Source organism: Alosa pseudoharengus, unplaced genomic scaffold, assembly GCF_046254945.1.
Source record: "Alosa pseudoharengus isolate Yale_2024_CS ecotype anadromous, Long Island Sound unplaced genomic scaffold, YU_APseudo_1.1 YU_APseudo_1.1_scf_12, whole genome shotgun sequence".
Classification (NCBI taxonomy): domain Eukaryota; kingdom Metazoa; phylum Chordata; class Actinopteri; order Clupeiformes; family Clupeidae; genus Alosa; species Alosa pseudoharengus.
Genome location: NW_027468587.1, coordinates 37,278,854 through 37,299,685, shown reverse-complemented (window position 1 = coordinate 37,299,685; position 20,832 = coordinate 37,278,854). Strand labels below are relative to the sequence as shown.

At 39.9% G+C, this 20,832-nt stretch overlaps 1 protein-coding gene across 2 annotated transcripts; it reads right to left on the bottom strand.

Annotated features, from left to right (window-relative positions):
• Positions 1-4,204: 4,204 nt before the first annotated feature.
• Positions 4,205-18,877, bottom strand: LOC143119585 (lysosomal thioesterase PPT2-like). 2 transcript variants are annotated; one of them, XM_076281198.1, is made up of 8 exons: positions 18,374-18,875; positions 17,390-17,543; positions 17,131-17,226; positions 16,930-17,034; positions 10,961-11,044; positions 8,928-9,012; positions 4,774-4,828; positions 4,205-4,584 (listed from the first exon to the last, which is right to left on the bottom strand). In XM_076281198.1, exons 1-8 carry the CDS (start codon positions 18,536-18,538, stop codon positions 4,441-4,443), a joined length of 888 nt encoding a protein of 295 aa, XP_076137313.1. In that variant the 5' UTR covers positions 18,539-18,875; the 3' UTR covers positions 4,205-4,440. The 2 variants fall into 2 exon arrangements, with proteins under 2 accessions (XP_076137313.1, XP_076137314.1); XM_076281199.1 differs by lacking the exon at positions 10,961-11,044 and having other exon boundaries at positions 18,374-18,877.
• Positions 18,878-20,832: the final 1,955 nt, after the last annotated feature.

Sequence of the window (20,832 nt, the reverse complement as noted above, 5' to 3'; positions counted from 1 at the left end):
GAGCAGGTCAAGTACACACACACGCTACACATACAGGGGTGGACGCAGCCCCCCACACAAAAAGGATCACACACGAGGGAGAAATAAAAGGGAAACATGTCACGATAAAGACGCTAACTTTAGACTTATAACTTAGGAGAAATACAGACATAAACCCCCAAACAGGGTAGGAATTTCACGACGGCCACGCCGTTGCCTCTTGCGTTGGCCGTGAGGCCCCTTTGAAAATCAGAGGTTTACAGGCCACGGTGGCCTTGGTGCCCCCTTCTTTCAATATTCTGCTTTGCGTCCTACTAATAGCGATTTTTATTTAGCCTGTGTGGCCTGTCAAAATAATCCAAGCATTCACAGCGCAAATTAATTGAGTATTTTACGCAGTGGAGAAAGTGACAGCGCAAGAAAGAAAGTGCGTCCAAATTCCATTCATCTCAGTTGAACTACTCGCGAAGTAGCATATTCATCACACAGACATCACAAGTATCACATGAAAGAGCTTTTTCTCAGCTTTTAAACGATGTTACCCGATAATTGCTTAGTTCAGCGGTTGTCAAACTGGGGTACGCGTACCCCCAGGGGTACGTGGACTGATTTCAGGGGGTACGCGAAAAAAGATCTAAGTCATAGCCTATATGCCTTTTCAAACATTTTCTCTATCCCACGTTGGTAACTTAACTTCCGCATTTGCACTGCACATTAAAAACTTATTTTCTACGCATTAACAAAATATTCGAGAGTGGAGACAGAGAGGGTAAAGCAGCGTTTCTCAAACTGTGGGTCGCAACCCACTACTGGGTCGCGGAGACATGCCAGGTGGGGCGCGAACTGACGTGAAAAACAGGAGTTTTTTTTTTTTTTTTTTTTTTTCATCTGTAGCCTAGGCCCAGGTTGCACCCGATGCGCAATGGACGCACTGTGTTATTCATAGGGAAGCGCTCGTGTCAAGGCAGCTTAGTTAGTCCCGACCTGAATGAGATTTTGAACGAGGTTGTGAGAATGGTGAATTTCATCAAGACCCGGCCCTTAAAAGCGTGTCTATTCTCCGCACTTTGAGAGGAGATGGGAGCTGACCAAAAGGCTGTACTGTTTCACAGCGAGGCAAGGTGGCTTTCCCGAGGTAAAGTGCTGTCGCGTGTTTGAGCTCCGAGTCGCCTCTTCTTGGAGGAAGAGCGCATGTTTGAATCTGCAAGCACGTTCACTTATGAACATTTCTTGACGAAGCTGGCCTATCTTAACTATATTTTTGGAAAGCTCAATGAGTTAAATCTCCAGTTACAAGGCAAAGACAAGCACCAGATAAGATCACTGCATTCAACAAGACGATTGTGTGTGAGATTAGGTGCAGATCTATTTAAAATCATTATATTCAGCACATTTGTAGGCCTATCATATGTTGACTATTGATGAGATTTGTATCATATGTTTATGATCCTATTCACTATTCTCGACAAAATTGATAAAAATAAATATTAATAAAACAATTAAAAAAAAACTTGTTAACAATTGGTGGTGTTGGGGGTACTCCGGAAGATCATAATGTCTCAGGGGGTACATGCCTGTTAAAAGTTTGGGAACCACTGGCTTAGTTGAACGGTTCGCGAGAAAAGTAAATAATATAATTCAATTTAATCATACATTCTACTGAAGGTTTTGCGTCCCATGATCTCCCAACCCATTAATCTCGGATACTTCACGAACCCTTCTTTTAACACACGACAAACCTCATATCAAAATAAACAGCAGACCTTACCGAACACAAAGGTGTAAAGCAGTCCCCTGTACAGTTAGCCGTTCCAGAGTAAACCAGTTTTGAATTTGTAGTAAATTTCGACATGCATGGATGTCTCCAAATTTGGGCTTTAAGTTTTACAATGTGTTTAAATTGTTCCACATGATTTCATAACGGGCCAAATACAAAATAAATGTTACAAATATCGCCTAGATATTGGTAAATCAGAGGACAGCTGACTGAGTTTGTGAAAGTAGCCTTAGCCTAATGATCACAAAATGCTAAGCATGCATCTAGGCTATTTGAGTTTCTTAAAGCTGAGCTGTGGTTAAATTGTTCAATACATGATTTTATAACAGGCCAAATATAAAATAAATGTTATAGCCTAGATATCTGTAAATATTAGATGATCAGATGATTTACAGTTCTATGTAATATGTCATGTTTCATGTTTTTGTAATGTTTCATACAGTGATGTCTACTGCAGTGAATAGGCTAAATAAAACTTTGATCATTTTTATAGCCAATACATTTTTAAATAAGTAACAATCTTGACTATTTTATGCAAGAACCTGCTAGACCTATATTGGAATTCACACACCAAATTATACCGCAATATATACCGTTTACCGTATGTGTCCCAAATTATACCGCAATATGAATTTTAGGCCATATCGCCCACCCCTAATGTGGGCACCAACAACATCAGAGTGAGGCAGTCAGAAGTCTTGAAGGCAGACTAAGCTAATATACCTCAGCATATTGTTCTAAAGCCAGATGCGTTGTCAGCTAACATGGGTCTGCTAAATGTAGGCACTCTCACTACTAAAACGTGTACAATCAATGATTTTATCTGTGGAAAAAAATTAGAATTTCTTGTTGAAACTTCAGACAGTGCAGAAATTACAATTTCTTCCACTCAATTAGGCAGTGTAAACGAGGGTGTGGAGTTTCCACCATTTCTCAAATAAATATAGTTGCACTAGAGTCTCTTCTTCTCTTTGTTCGATTATATCGCCCTCACTCTGAAGGCTGACCTATACTTCTATTGACCTTATACCGCCCTCCTAAACTATGGACTGGCTTCCTTGACCAGTTTTCTGAACTTATTTCCATGTCAATAGATAAGTCCATGTCAATAAAACTGATGCTAAAGCCAGTAAGTTCCTTAATACTTCGGACAGTTTAAAGCAGCATGCGGTGTCCACCCACAACCTTGGCAACACCCTTGATCTAGTCATCTCTAGAGTCTATAGAATCAATCATTCTATTGACCAAATGGTAGAGGCCTTCAATAGTGAACTAAGTGCTCTGCTTGACAGAGTGGCTCGTTTAAAGACTAAAAAAGGCCCTGTAAACTGAAGCCTTGGATGAACGAAAATGTCCATGACCTAAAAAGGAATCCGGTATAATGCTGAGAAAACATGGAGGAAAACTAAACTAAAGGGTCAACGTGCCATTCTAAAAGAAAAAATAGCAAATAAAGCTGTTCGGGGTTAGAGAAGGATCCACTTCTCTAAGGTAAATGCTGATAACAGTGGAAACTCTAGGATGTTGTTCTCCACCATTGGATAGGCTACTTCATTTGACACACTCAGTGAGGCATCTTCTCTAAGATGCAAATAAGTTTCTATAAGGGTGGCCATTGGTAACACAGGTAATTAGTTCTGTTCCAGGTAATATAAAACATTTTGAACACTATTACGCAATCTGAGCTCAGCAAAATTGTAGGCTAACTCAGTTAATTCAAGGCAGTCATCAGGCTGTAAACGCTATTAGAGCTGGTGTCTCCCTATGTCTGTGTAGAAATGATAGGACAGTGTCAGAGAAGCACCTACACTTTATCTGTCAGGGACCTGAAATGTGTATGTGCATTCATGCACACACATACATAAACATTTTTACCCAGTTGAGGATGATGGGAGATCACTCTCTGCATCTTATTTCTGTAGCCTGTAACTGCCTATCCAGGTATGTCTCTTCGATGTCCATCCCTTCATGTTGTAATAATCAAGGAATGTTGCAAACGTGCCATGGGCGCAGCAGTACAAAGATATCACGCAGCACCTGAAAATAGTCCCCGTAGGTTATAAACTTGCAATGTTCCTTGATTATTACGACAGAATAAGAATATAGTTCCATGTCAAATCAACTTTATAAATCGCCACGTTTCCTTTTCTGTTAGTCTTATTACACTTGAGAAGAGACAAGTTTTAAATAGGAAAATTACCAGAAATCTTTTAAGCGTGATGCTAGTGGGCGAGATGCTAATGGTCTAATCCGATTAAATGATCTATGCTAGGCTGGAGCTAAAAGTGGTATTGCCAGACTCAGAGAACGGCTGGATGAATTGGAAAAAGGTAAAACTCAATTGTTTAACTCAAGGGGAGGTGGAAAATGAGCGTATTTCCCCAAATGGTATCCCTAGGGTCCATCAGTCTCAGAATCACATATTTCATGTCATGAGAAGCAGCACCATCGCTAAAAAATAGCCTACTTTATTCCATATGCACTATTGGACCATTAGAATATTAGTATTTGTACAGTTGGTTAATCTAACAGACATAATAGATTAGATAATAGATAGATTATTGTGATATTTGAAGAAAAATGTATTACATTTGCAGGGGACATTTTGATAAAGCAGAAACCTACTTAATTGATAAACTACAAAGTTGCATGTCTGTCACTAGTGAAACAGAAAGAAAAAGGTTTTAAGTCAGCCACTCATCTATGCTTTCATTATACACAGTATAGTTTGCATGCCATTTTGTATGCAAGACACCAGAATACATGTATTCCTTTAAATCTCCCCTTGAATGCAGTGTCTTCAGCCCAAACACATCTTTGATATACCACTGCAAACACATTGGAAAGATCATGAGAATCAGTGACAAACAAATGGCTTGGTTGAGTGTTACCGATTAATTCATGCATAAACAATTATTAAAAATCGAATTATTTTCCAAGTTTAATGAATCCATCTGTGTTAAAAACACTGACTTTTTTGTGAACTCTATTATGTGTTCTAAAATGCTAGTACTTACATCCATGTCTTTCATTCCAACAATGTTTTCATTCTTGTCATAAAAACCAAACAGACTAGAGAAGAAGGAAAGGGTTTTATGAGAGACAGTTATGCAGTTAAACACTGAATATACCAAATGCAGTCGGCTGTATTGCATGTGGGCCATGTTTCATACTTGAGTGAGTTCCCACAAAAACATATTAAAAGCCCCCTAAAGAGTTTTTTTTTTACCTTAAAAAAAATAATTTGATGGCACATAAACTCTCAATAGGGCGAACGACACTTCTGCCACACTCAAACTCAAACAAATCGAAATGGAAAAAAGCTGTTATGCTACAGGAATTCAGCGCTCTCTTTCTACAGACTGCTGTCGGTGCATTTCCTCTATATTGTATCGAAGTTATGTTTACACTTTGTCGCAATAGATGCATATTTAGTTCATTTGTTATGCGCTACTCAGCTGTAGGGGGACCCTGAGAGAACATCTTCTTTAGTGCTGCTTTAAATGAACACGCCACCCAAAATCAGTAGTAATATATGTTCTTACCTTAACTTTCACGAGTTGAGTCATACCTCTCCCGCGCCGGTAGGTGCACTCAAACGCTCTGTCGCGCGGCGCGAATGTGTTAGTATGTTGCTATGCTAGCGGGCTCTGCCGTGGCCGTAGAGAGAGGAACATAGCAGTAATCAAACACCTCCATTTTTTCCCTACTTAAATACAGTTGCACGAGTAGTTGATAAAAATGTGTACGTCACACAACATGAAACGTGGCGAGTTAACTACAATGTGTGGCGCAATAGCACTTGGGAGTACTTCGACCTAGCGTGGTAATTAACACCTAATTGTAGATATCCACCACAGAGTTTAGAATCCATGCTGGATCGACCCTCAGCCTCTCCCTCCCCTCTGAGCGAGAGAGAGGCACACACACTAGAGATGCACTGATGGGCTATTATTTCAACCATAACTGCATAGCAAAACTTATCATCCATCAGCCATCCATCAGCACCAAAGTTTGTTGACCAATTTTCAAAACTGCACCCGCCCACCATCCGTTGGTTGTTTTAATGTAGGCTATATGGGTGATGCAGCGCTGCTGACGTGAGGCTAGAAAGCCCTTGCCTGTTCTAGAAAGACTGATCTAATGCAGCAAATATATTAAAAGGCTGAAGTCGTACATTGGCTAGGCCTATCCCCAGAATATCAGCAGCAAACTCAGTCTCTGTCGCGCAAAACAGTCTCCAAATAAAACGCACATCGGCCTGTTGCCTATTCTGCCATGCAGCTTGTGACAATATATCGTCCAAAATGCTTGATTGCATTGCATTCTCCACATTTTTAGCTAAATTTTCATGTTCCACATCAGCATTTTTGTTCAGTGAATCTTTTGTAAATTGCTTTACAATTACCGTCGGGCCTCTAGGCCTATTGCCTGGCTTGCCTCAGCTTCGGTCACGTCCTTTTACAATTTTATCATTGTAATAAAAAACGCAATTTGCCACATAATTTCAGCATGCTCCTGGCCTACTAATTAATGCCTATTGTACTTTATTTTTTGCAAAAAGAAAGAAATCCTTGATAAAATAACAAGTCATTCACATTAGGCTACTTTACACATATGTCAGGTTGACTGTCAAACCTGTTCTGAAGACTCCCATTCATTTTGACTGCACGCGCGCGTCTTTTTCAGACAGACATCGCAATTCATTTTATAGCAGGCCATCGGACAAATATGACGCCTCGATATTAAAGAAACTCCGACTCCATTCATTCTGAAAGTCCACTGCACAACAGTGCAACGTGCATGTTCACATTTTTAGTAACAACCGCCAAACTTGCTTGCTTGCCTTACACATCTAAGTTTTCCGACTATTTTTCTTGCCTTCTTTTTCCGCTGTGGATGTTATGGAGTTTGTAGAAGTTTTAGCTCTTACGTTCTGAACATCTCGCACTGCCATCGCCCGATGTCATTTCTGAGTCATATCACTCTCTGTCTCTCTTTTAAATGCCTATTCCCTGAATGGTAGGCTACAATTATGTGTTTTATATATAGGCTAATATCTAAACAAAATAACCCAGGCAGTCAGTCTCATCTATAACACAGGTTGAAGTCAACGTCTAGTTGGTTCTATTTAGGGAGGTGAATGTGTGTAAACATCTGTAGATGACTCAGAAATGACATCGGAAGACAAGGAGTGAATAGTGCATGCAAGAGGCAAGCCGAAGTCTGCTGACAAGGGCCCGACGGTAATTGTAAAGTCATTTACAAAAGATTCACTGAACAAAAATGCTGATGTGGTACATAAAAATTTAGCTAAAAATGTGGAGAATGCAATGCAATCAAGCATTTTGGACGATATATTGTCACAAGCTGGCAGAATAGGCAACAGGCCGATGTGCGTTTTATTTGGAGACTGTTTTGCGCGACAGAGACTGAGTTTGCTGCTGATATTCTGGGGATAGGCCTAGCCAATGTACGACTTCAGCCTTTTAATATATTTGCTGCATTAGATCAGTCTTTCTAGAACAGGCAAGGGCTTTCTAGCCTCACGTCAGCAGCGCTGCATCACCCATATAGCCTACATTAAAACAACCAACGGATGGTGGGCGGGTGCAGTTTTGAAAATTGGTCAACAAACTTTGGTGCTGATGGATGGCTGATGGATGATAAGTTTTGCTATGCAGTTATGGTTGAAATAATAGCCCATCAGCGCATCTCTAGTGTGTGTGCCTCTCTCTCGCTCAGAGGGGAGGGAGAGGCTGAGGGTCGATCCAGCATGGATTCTAAACTCTGTGGTGGATAGGATCTACAATTAGGTGTTAATAATATTACCACGCTAGGTCGAAGTACTCCCAAGTGCTATTGCGCCACACATTGTAGTTCTCCTGTTTATTCGCTGGGAAAATCGCCACGTTTCATGTTGTGTGACGTACACATTTTTATCAACTACTCGTGCAACTGTATTTAAGTAGGGAAAAAATGGAGGTGTTTGATTACTGCTATGTTCCTCTCTCTACGGCCACGGCAGAGCCCGCTAGCATAGCAACATGCTAACACATTCGCGCCGCGCGACAGAGCGTTTGAGTGCACCTACCGGCGCAGGAGAGGTATGACTCAACTCGTGAAAGTTAAGGTAAGAACATATATTACTACTGATTTTGGGTGGCGTGTTCCTTTAAGTGAAGAACCATATGTCAGTTTAGTACATTAACATCAACATTTGACATCTTTCCAAAACTATTCCTGCTTAAAGCCTATATGTTGTAACCTGACAATAGCCAGATGAATGTCGTTCCGCTTAGCTCCGCCTAGCTTCACTCACATCCATCTGGGACCTCTTCCATTGAGAGTGATTTCTGCAACCGACTTTATGGTTCAGCCAATCAGGACGCAGGGCGGGAGTTTCATAGATGTGACATAGCATAGAAGCGACTGTGAGACTGTTATCAGCGTCACGGGTTGGCTTCGATGTGAGTGGTTGAAGTAGCATGTCAATAGATGACGGACAAGTGGCTTATTCAATCATATGCAAGCATTTTTTGATTAGGCCCAGCCTTCTGAAGCAACACTTCAATGGATCGGTTCCAGATGGATGAGTGGAGCTAGGCAGAGCGAAATTCATTTGGCTATTGTCAGGTTATATATGTTGAGCATCAGCAATATTGTCAGTGAATGTTAAGATAGCAGTATTTCTAGGCTTACTATAACGAAAATTTACAGAACCGTGACTTCCACACCAAGGTACCTACCGAACTGTCATTTTTGTGTACCGTTACACCCCTAGCACAAACCGTTTTGGCTGTTGAATTTTGATTGACTGTTGGCAGCCTTTTTATTGAGTGAGCCAAATTAAACTTGGAGATGTGAGCAAATTAATCCAAGTGTAATCATGCCAGATTCAAAACTGAAATTGAAAATTGATGATTGAAGCGTCAGATTTTGTACTGCTGCCACTAGGTGGTGCTACACCACAATTGAGTGGTCATGGCCTGGGTTGATGGGCCTCCTAGAGACCATACTACAAAAACATTGTAATCTTGGGTGCAATGGTGAATATGCAGTCAGAATAATATCAGCACAAAACAGTCATGTAGGTGCATCATCTCTAGCATTCTGCTGCTCAGAAATAGACAGCAGACAAACAGGTAAAATAATTTCACTGTAAGCAGACCTTGACTGCCATGGCGTAATTACTCCATCATCAGGACCTCCAATCAGTATCAGTGTTTTGATTCGTAACACATTTTCACGCCACCCTGAAAAAGGTAAAGATTAGAGTTAAAATACATAAATACACTTCAGTCAACCCTTTGGAGTGGGGGACCAGATCCACGTGATTATTATGATGTTTACTTGTTCAAAACAAACTTCCAAAGTTATTTGTACAATAACAAGTTTAAATCAACATAAGTATAGTATAATATATGTGTGGAAGCTTAAATGTAAGTAAACTGTTTATGAGTTTAGATGATGCAGAATAATAATGTATATGGAAGCTTCAGTTTAGTGCTTATATGAGTATAGATCATTGTTTCTTGTTTTGCAGACCACTGGTGATCCGAAAGCTATCCTTAGTGGTTCACAAGTAGATGTGGGCAAATATTTTATTTTATATCAGTATTTCTACCGGTACCTATACGCGATTCCAAAGTTGTGAGTTTGTACAGTATGTGAATTTGTATGTAAACCCAAACAGTATTATTTGAATTGTCTGTTTAGTGTTCCGGACAGACTTCAACAAGCTGACAATTTTGTGATACTGCATATGTAGCAATGCCAGTTTACAATTTTAGTTAATGTTAAAAATGTGATAGAAAATGTGGAATACAATTAGCATACTAGAAACATAAATATAATCAAACTGTGAAGAAGGGGTTAGTTAAAAGAAAATCAAATGAAACCTTTAACACAAGCAAAATGCAAAGCTTACGTAATATACTGTTGAAGTAGGCCTATTTTTTTCAGGATAATTATAGCCTGACGTCGTCATACTCAATTCTAGTCAGAATTTGAGTCTGATACTGCTCAATTGGGACGTTATTATGGGCCGTGTTTCAACCGATACAGGGGGGGAAATGCCTTTGCACTCAATTGGATAGACCTAACCAATCAGAGCAACGAAATAGTGTGAGCTGTAAGAAGAACACCCGAATCATCCTTCTTCTCCACAAATGCCTTAACATTGTTGTCTGGTCAATATCTTGTACAACAGACGTAATAGCAAAATCTAAATGTCTAGCTTCTAGCGACAGTGTTTTTGTTGCAAACAAAATCAGCCATAGTTGCTAGTCCAGACCGAACTTCCCGACCTCAAATTATGTGGGTGGGGCTAAGTTCGGGCTGGCTTTCCAGGCTAGGAAAATTAGGGAATAAGGTGGTCCATGACTTTTTTTGTTGGTTAAAAGGTCCTTGGCCTGAAAAAGCTTGGGAAAGTGTGACAGAGTACCGTCACTGCAGTTGAGTATGCACTCTGACTGCCATACCAACTGGCCTGGCTCTTTGGCGTTGCGGTCAAGCTGCAGGTTTAGTGCCCCGAAGACCTGGGTTCAAGCTCTCTCCCTTTGCTACAGAAACACTGGTTTAGATGATGCAGAAGTAAAATTATTGATGATTTGAATTTATAATTTGAAACGTAATATAAAATTAAACTTATGGACTTCGACTTTTGTTGCCTTGTGTTGTGGGTCTTATTCAACGAAACACTGAGGAAGGAAGTTGCCTTCTTAATTGAAAACCAAACTGAAAACATCAGCTCTGCTGTTGATGTTGTTTCCATGATGTTGTGTTTACCAATTGAACTACTTGAAGAAGAATGTTGTACTGTGGAGTGTCTTTATGGATGCCGAGTACACCAGCAACCTCTTATGATGTATTGATTAAGCCAGGCTATTGATAGGCTGCAGACACCAAATGTGAGGGTGTGCCTCCTGGTACAGCATGCAATGCATATTGCGGCTGTTATCAGCCAACTGTGCATTGCTATCATATCATGCACCATGTTTTATTCTATGAATTGGACTAGGTTGTCAATTGGTTAGTATTGGAGGTCCCCAACTAATAGCACAAGGAATTCAATCTGTCTGAAATTATTAGCAAACCATTTAGTAAGAAAATTACCAATGCATTACTCCACACATCAAAGTGTAAAATGAACAGTCTATCTGCACAAGAATCCTAAATGGAAATTTACTCAATATATTTTACTTGTACTGTTCTGGTGTGCAGTCTCTCCATTCAGCTGAGCCAGGAAACTACCCGTTTTCAAATATCTCTCTCTGTGATGTGGGTCTGTGGAAAACATGGAAGCAAGTGTGTGACTATTAGAATGACTGCTGAATACACTGCAAAGCTCTATTTTCCTATGAAGAGAGTAAACACCCTATTTCCTGACACTAACTGGTAAATAAGCAGCAGGTCTTTAGTCTCCAGGAGTAGCTGGCTATGGGAGGTAAATCGGGACAAAAATTAAATAATGATAAGTAAACAAAATGTTAGGTAGCCCACCGGTTAAACTATTAGTTGTGAAAGAACATCTGTATCTCAGATAATAAGATGTATGATCTTGGGCAAATAATTTAGCTAGCGCGCATTCCAACCTCACCAGCCTCATAATCTCACATTGCCATTACCGGTACTTTCTATCTTAAGTTTGCCATGCTGCTTTCAGCTACCTTCCACTGGCTTTTCCATAGTTCTAGCCCCACCTACTGGTAATTCACATACAGTCTATTTGCATCTTGGTGAATTTGAAAATGAAAATGCAAAGTGGAAAATGAAAAGTTAATTGCCAGTAGATGTTTGTTTGCTTTTTTATGCATGTGAATTTCAGGTTTTCTTTTCTCAATGAGCTTTTCCATTTTAAATATGGTAATTAAATACCAGGATGGCAATGAATATGAAATGATAAATGGCTGTTTAAAAATGCACACCATGAGGAAAATGAAATGCAAAATGTCGGCATTTAATGTCACATCTACATTTTTGGCAGGGTATTTGTGCATACAGTATATGGTGAAAAAGAAATGGCAAAAAGAGGTTTGCATATTAATTTTATTGGTTTACTTTATTTTTTCAATTTCATTTTTGTCCAGGTTTACCTCCCATATAGCTAGCAAGACAACAGTAAGAAAAATGTGATACATTTGGGTTAGACCATAGAACTCATGGGCGAATTTGAATGATGGGCAAAGTGCAAAGTCTAAAGTCTAACTGAGGCTAATTTAATAATTTAAACTAGGCAAAATCATTTTGCTTATTTAACAACAAAGGGATGAGTCAGCTCAATGTTTCAACACACCACAAAATAACTTTCATGCAAACTTTGCAGAACTTTGCTTGTTGATAGTTTGCACTTGGCTCGCCATTCAGTTTTGATAGGAAATTATATGACTCATTATTATCACAAGAGCTAACAGCAAAGTGCAATCATTTATAAAAAAACCTTGCATTCCACTCATGTTGTTTTAGATTTAGTAGCCTGAAAGTTGTCGGTTCAATTCCCGGCTTCCACCGTTGTGCCCTTGAGCAAGGCACTTAACCCCAAGTTGCTCCGGGAACAATGTGATCCCTTGTAATATAGCTGACATATGTAAGTCACTTTGGCCAAGACGTGTCTGCTAAATGTAATGTAATGTAGATTCATGGACAAGCATCAGTGTAAATAACCACAGCATAGTGTTATAGTGTTCAAACTAGTGTACTCTACAGTGTTAAACATGTACTCTACTCAACCCTAGATACTATTACACCACTTAAAAAGAAGACAGGAAAACAGAAAATACAATGGCCAGACTTCAACACTCAACCAAACCATACAAAGATTGTATGCCTCTGTGCACTAGTTCAGTTTCAGTTATTCAAATAATGCATTAGATATTGTGTTCACAAGAATGGGACATACATGAAGTCACTGCAAGCTTGACCAGAGCCGTTTCAAGGCACCCCAGGGAAAAGGAACCCAGTGGGCCCTTCATCACCCTTAAACTTATGATCTTTACTCCTCTACATCTGAAACACAAACGGTATTTGTCCCCACTACAATTTAAAACATTTAATGAAGTACTGGCTACTTTAAAGCATAGAGTTATGATAGGCCATACTCTAGACTCATACCAGAGAACACCAATCACTTCTACGCTGTCAGTCAAGTGCTTGCTTTATTTGCGGCTACAGACCAGTCACTCTCACATGACACATCGTACCCTGGATCAGCTGTTTCCCCACCAACTGAGATGCAGGGTCAAGCATGTATTAGACTCCCTGCAGTTAGACAAAACATTGGTGTGGATGAACATGCGGCCCTCTATATACTCCATCAGGCTTTTTTTTTTTTTTAATACCATTCAGCCCCCTTTCTAGTCGACGTTCCCGGCCTTGCACGCGCGAGTGTCAAGTCAAAATGAAAAATTTCCAGCCTTGCACGTGCTGCTGATATTTTCTGACTGGTGCAGGATGGACAAGCTAGAAGCCACCAGGGAGCAGGTGTGCCTCTACAGGCACCTGGCACCACATGTCTGCTAAGTTCACTCATGAATTAACATAGGACAACATCAGACAATAGTTCAAGTTCAAGTAGTTTTATTGTCATGTACTTATAAAATTAATTATAAGTAATATCGGAACTCCCCCTATTACCGTCGGTCCCGTATTTCCACCGTCTTGCGTGTATGTGTCACTTATATCCATTTCTATACAAACCAAGACAGCGGACTCCTAAAGAGACGCAACCACCCACACCATAGGTGTATCTAAATTAGCTATGTACCAAAAATGACATTTTACCGTGACTCAAAGAGCTGTAAACAGTGTTGTAAGGCTGCGTGTACACAACCGCTTGGAGCTCCAGTGGAATTTTAATTTCACGACAAGAATTCTCGGTCTAACCGTCCATGTGCCGTTGAAACGGTGTAAATAGGCGACCCATCAGGCCAGCACTATAACTCTGAGCGTGGTAAACAAAATCGGATATTCCAGGCAGTAAATGCTCCCGTTAAGAACCAAACCAGATTTTGTTAAAATCTACACACCTATGGCTACTGAAAAATGTAAGGTTAATTTAGCAAATGTTATTTTGAAGTGTTAAAAAACATCATTGTTTTAGAATTTCTGAACAAAAGTGGTGATAATTGGGGGTGTTACGATACCATTCTTAAGCTCAAGAGCCAGCTCAACTTAAGAGTAAATTAAAAAGCAGTAATTAAGAAGATGTATTTTGTGTGTGTATGTGTGTGTGTGTGTGGGGGGGGGGGGGGGGGGGGGGGGGGGTGATGAAAAGGGGAATAATGAAATGGTGTGTATGTGTGTGGGGAGAGGGTATGTTGTTGTGTCTGGGTGGGGGTTCTGAGGTTTGAGGTTGATTATTTATGGGGAAGAGAATTACAGTTCAGCATCCTGGTGGCTTGTGGATAGAAGCTGTCTCTGTATCTGCTGGTACAAATCTGCATACTCTTGTACCTTCTACCAGATGGTAGGAGGGTGAAGACACTGTGGCTGGGATGACTGGGGTCAGCGAGGATTCGCTTGGTCTTTCTCCTGCAGCGCTGGCTGTAAAGGTCCTGGATAGTTGGTAACTCAGTCCTTATGATGCGTTGTGTTGCGCTGACCTGACCAGTGACCACCCTTTGCAGAGCTTTGCGATCATGAGCGGTGCTGTTACCATACCATGCTGTAATGTTGCCGGTCAGGATGCTCTCAATGGTACAGCGGTAGAAGTTGGTCAGTATTTCACCGTCCATACCAAACTTCCTCAGCTGCCGAAGAAAGAAAAGTCGCTGTCTTGCTGACTTTGTGACCATACCTACCATACCATATGGTTTGACCAGCTCAGATCCTCGCTGATGTTACTGTACCTCCAAGGAATCTGAAGCAGCTGACTCTCTCTGTGGCTCCAATAAAGATGGGTGTGTGCTCTTCCTGCAGTCTCCTGTAATCCACAGTCAACTCCTTGGTTTTGCTGACGTTGAGCAGCAGGTTGTTGTCTTGGCACCAGGATGTCAGGGTTGCCACCTCTGCACTGTAAACAGACTCATCATCACTCGTGATACAGCCTATTATGGTGGTGTCATCAGCAAACTTAATGATGGTGTTTGAGGTGTGAGTTGCCATACAGTCATGAGTGTACAACAAGTACAGCAGGGGGCTTAACACACATCCCTGCGGTGCACCAGTGCTGAGTGTTAGAGTGGAGGAGATGATGTTACCCAGCCGTACTGCCTGTGTCCTGTCAGTCAGGAAGTCAAGGATCCAACTGCACAGACAGGAACTGATGTTCAGGTCTCTCAATTTCATGATCAGCCTGGATGGAATATGGTGTTAAAAGTGGAGCTGTAGTCGATGAAGAGCATCCGTACATGTTTTACTTATCCAGGTGAGAAAGAGCAGTGTTCAAAGCAAATGCTATCGCATCGTCTGTGGACCTGTTTGGCCTATAGGAAATAAGCCTGAGAACACTTCAACGAACATTAAAACAACTGGGATAGCCACTCAAGAGAGAAGACGTTGTGGTAAAAATAAAGTATTAATCCACAAAGAGGCAAAAAGTATCCCACAGGCAAGCCGACCGTACGGCACAGTACAAAGCTTTATTCACGACGCCGGAGACAGGTTACACACACGCAAGCATCCTAGGCAAGCATGAGAGCAGAGTCTTACCATTATTTATAGGACTAAGCAGTCATACTGTACGACCAGTCATAAACGTTAGGTCTAATTCAAGACTCTTTTCCTCAGTGGTTCCATGTTGGTGGAATGAGTTGCCCAGTGCTCTCCGATCCTGTGATAGTTTTGGTTCGTTTAAGAGGGGTCTAAAGGCATATCTGTTCAACATGCACTTAGTTCTTTAAGCGCTTCTTATGTGTTATGGTATTGTTTTATTTATATTAGGCTATTGATTAATTTGACATTATTGTTTTATTATTGATATTCTCCTTAATGTAGTTTTACCATGCTTGTTTTTATATTATTGATTGAATGGACATTATTGTTTATTATTGCTTTTTCCCCCTCATTTTCATTGTTTATTTCATTAGGCTATTGATTGAATTGACATTGCTTATTATTGCTATTCTCCTTATTATAGTCTGACCAACATTTTAATTTGTTCTCTGTTAAATTTAAGTATTATAGGGTCATTCCACGTCAATTCAACCAGGGCCCACGCACTTAGGTCTCAAAAAATTCTGAAAAAATTACCATGTGTACCTATGTTACCCAGGAGACACACTGTAAAATTACTCTTATGTAAGATCAATACTTTCCAAGATACAGCCAGTTTTACAGGGGGAGGGGGGTGTCGATTTTGTTCGGCCTCTTTTTTTTGTCAAAGTTCACAAGCCCACAGCGCAAGAACTAAACCATGTAGGAGGCTAAAATTTTGCATGCTGGTACATAAATAGGAATAGTATGTAGCAAAATCGTCACGTTTGGTCTGGATACTCTTTTTAGAGTGTTTCTACTTATCTCAGTAAGGAAAATAAATCAAGAGCCTATGTTGAGTACAAATATGTCTTCTGAAGGCTTAAACAGAGCCCAGCCAAAAACTCCAATACAATTTGTATCAACTTTGAGGGACAGCTATGACCATGCAGGAGTATCCAGACCAAACGTGACGATTTTGCTACATACCCTCCCCCTGTAAAACTGGCTGTATCTTGGAAAGTATTGATCTTACATAAGAGTAATTTTACAGTGTGTCTCCTGGGTAACATAGGTACACCTGGTAATTTTTTCAGAATTTTTTGAGACCTAAGTGCGTGGGCCCTGGTTGAACTGACGTGGAATGACCCTATATTGTTTTGTATTTGTATGTCGCTTTGGACAAAAGTGTATCCATAACCATAACCATAAGCAGGGTATTCTTGATAAATTACGTAGAATAAAGAAAAAAGCTGTAATCATAAAGAAAGTTAATTAAAAGAAACGCTGGTACTACTCCAGACTCTCTAAGGCAGTTGACCTCAGAGGTCATGGACAGTCATCTCCAGACTCCCAAGGGAGGTTGACCTTGGAGGGCACAGCTAAGAGAAAACCAAAATAACTGAGATTATCCTTTTATTTAAAGTGTAGCCAATTGGACAACAACCACCCCGGTAGACATTTAACAGCTAAAGTGTTGTCTAATTACTGTACATTTCCACACAATGTGTACTTAACTCACACACAGCCTGCTGTCTTACCATTCCAGTAGTTACATATGGACACTCTCTGCCCCCAACGAGTGTAGCAAAAGCGGTAGATCTCTGACTTCAGCAATTTGGGGAAAAGCTTCAAATAGGCGGTGTCTGAAAACGTTGAGTGTTTTAATAGTAAATTTACCAAAACGATATGTTTGGTTTTATGTTATAAGGCCTATAGGTAAATATACAAATGCTGCTCACCTCCATATTGCCCAGCCAAAGGAGAGGAGAGAAGGATGAGAGAGTGAACATTATGATTATCCAGTGTTGCAATAAGACCTCTGCATACAAGACCACCTAAACAAATCAACAAATCAGCCAGTCAGTAACTATGCTAATTAATCTAAAGAACAGGACACTGTACAGGACATACCATTGTATAACAAAGTGTTAAGACTCATTTTGTTTAAATGCAGATAAGAAAAAGGAAGTTATAAGATGTAACATGAGAAAGGCCTACCTTGAGAGAAGCAGATGAGATGTATTCCATCTGTGGCACTTTGCATGATAGGATAGACTGCATTCTTGAAGCCCTCAACTTGTTTCCATAGAGGTTCCAGGCTGAATAGGTGGTCATACAGGTCAATCACAGACACAATAGTACCTGGATGCGACTGTGGCAAAAAAATGAGAGAGAGAGAGATTGTCTGAGGTAGTGTAATCAAAAAGCAGCCTAGCATCCACCTGGAAATCATTTTCAATTTCCTCTTTCCTAAAAAAGAGGAAGTAGGCCTAAGCAGTTTTTGGTTCCCTTCTTGTAAGATCATTGTTAGGCCTACATCTGAAACAAGCAAAACAGAAAGGCCTAGGGATTGCTTCAGAGACCACTAATCAGCATCTAGCCTAGTAAAGATATCGATGTTCAACTCACTTCACTGGAAAGAGGAAGTTGCCTATAGACCTAAGCAATCATGCTATTCAAAACAATGATAATAGAAATTGCATCAGCAACAGCTTCGGAGACTGAGGTATGCTGCTCCACTTAGCCGACCTTCACAAAAATAACTGCAGTTATTGTAATTTATTTATTTGAACAGGGACAGTGCACAACGAACATAATAGATGTCTTGTGCCAGGTTGTAGGAAATTGGTAGTTTCCGCCCGTAGTCCACGTTGCTGGGCAGGTAGATGGCGCAATAAAGAACAAATTATGTCCAAAAAACAGCAGGAAAGTGCCGTTGCAATGCAACACTGTATTTACATTAGAACGGCAAAGAATTCATCAAGAATGCATTTTTGTCCAACGGGTAGGCCTAATGCTACTCTACTCTCAAACGCTGCTGCTTGACTCTTTAGGTCTATTATTATAGCTATTTGCTCTCAATCTGATAGTGGAGGAGCTGCGCCGATGTGTGTCCAAGAATGACAACAGCCCAACAACAGTCCTTCTCAGTAGCCTAGTCATTGTTAAAAATGCTGTAGTTTCACCATGAGTTTCACTTACCTTCGTAATGAAACGTTTCAGAATTTCGAATTGCTTTGGTCCATCGAACAGTCCGTGGACAATTATTACTGGTTTGTATCCTTCTGTGCTACATGCAGTAAACAGGTTTAGTGTAAGTCTCACAATAAGGATGACAACAAGTGATTTCATCTCAGCTCGTGTCATAGTGCTACAGGTGCGAGTGAGGTGAAACAAGTGAAAGTAGTGCAACGTGTTGGCTGGTTATGTTTGGCTATAGCTTCTTCCTTATTCCGTTTAAAGTAGCCTACTAAATCGTACGCCTTGGCTTAATTCCAAACAACTAGCCATAAGCTGGGTTTCCATTCAACTCTTTAAGCACGAATAACTTAATCGTTCGCCTAGTCTATTTCTTAGTCTTCAGCTGGGTTTCCTTATTTTGACAATTCGAAGAAGAAATCCGGACGGTGGAAGCACTTTTGCAAAGAAGACATTTGCAAACTATCTCTTAATGTGCATAATGTTTTGATTTCGTAGAGGTGTGTAGGCCTAGTCTAAATGTTGTTCTGACAACCTGGACCATTTTTTCATGAATGCACAACAACGTTGCGCCCCCCCCCCCCTTTTTTTTTTTTTTTACAAAAATACAAAAGGTAGACTGAGTACAGTTGAGACACCTTTTGCCCACACAAAATCAAACAAAAAATAGATACTGAAAAGAAGTGATTTCCCCCATGACATTCTACATGCCATTTCCTTAGCTTGTAGACTAAAATATTATCAATCAATAAGTAGGCTAGTTTATATTTTTCACAATTAGCTCATGAACATAAGGTGCATTTTTGTCTCGACTGTGTCTCAACTGTACCCATATTGAGTACAGTTGAGACAGTACCTGGTTACTGGTACAGTTGAGACACCCATTTTGAATGATGTATAGTTAACTAACCGTTATTTGCAAAATTGAATAAATAAAAACATAGCAATTGCAAAGTGTTTGTAGTGCAAATTTGTTTATTTCATTTACATTAGCGTTGGTTAAAAGGAATACATCATGAACAAAATGTGACACAGGAACAGATATGGCGAACAGTAGGCCTACAACTGGAATTTAACAGTTTAACTCTTTCCCGACAGGGCCAAAACAGGCCAAAAATGACTCCTTTGATATTTCATTCTGCTGTGGGTGACCTAAGCATATCTCAAAGAAACCATCCATTTTCTCTTGAAGCCAGATAGTTAGGCTACACAAATATATGTTTGACATGACAATTATGTATTATTTATATATACTAATTAGCATAAATTAGCATACCATTTGCATATTTCGGGCACATTTTTTGAGTTTGTGAAGCTCCTCAGCTTCAACACAGCATGTTATAAAAAAAGTGAAATAGCAGAAAGTTGCATTTACCTGTTGGCTAAATAAATACCAAGTTTGGTAGCAATTGGGTGAAAGGAACTCTAAATAACTAATTTTGAAATTATGTATACAGACGAGCCTAAATAACCATTATATAGTTTTATTATCAATTAGTTGCAATATCACATTTGTATCAAAAAAAATAACTTACAATTTCATCTCATACATATTATTTTGGTTAATAATCATGTTTTTTTTTTTGTCAATGTGTAATAATCATCAACAGTTTAGACTGTTAAAACAGATGAACAGTTAAAATGACCCAACAGAGTCAGTGTTGCTGAAAATGACCCAACAGATTCAGATACCTCCCACACGGAGTTACACTACAGATTTGGCCCCTACCCTCTCACACCACACAGTTTCATATCACTAGACAACATGGGCATATGTACTTTTAAAAACAGCTGAACAGTATGTCATTACTACCACTGAACCTCGGTCGATTGTCATTACTCGCCATGTTGAAATATCGCGATTGGCGCTTGACAACCAATCACAAAATATAAAATCTAACCAATAGCAAAAATACAACACATATCCAAGGAAAACCTATTTATTTGATTGGCTTAGACACTCATTGACATACAAAGACGTTTTCACGGGGTTTCAGTGAAGAAAAATGATACTTTTATTAATTTCCGTCATCAGTACGTACGTACTGATTTCTCTATGGGCTGTCGGGAAAGAGTTAACAGTCACATAAGGGTAATGAGTTATTCATTATGGAAGGTACATGGTAAAGTGAAAATTTTACTTTGAAAAAATAAACTTTTGCGATATCTTTGGATCAGAGATACTGTACCTGTTTCTTTCAAATTTTCCATGATGAAAGAGAGCACTAATATGCATGTGCATAGCAAAAATCACAACTTGGGCTTGCTGTGCACGCAATATATTTATCTTCTCAACTGTACACATGTCTCAACTGTACTAAGTCTCTGTTATGCGGTAGGCCTACACACACAGGTTACTTAGGTCATGCAACACAATCTCTTTTAGAACAGATCTTCAATGTTTTTAAGCCAATAAAGGACGACACATATTGTATAAAATTTGTGAAAATAGGCTAATAGGG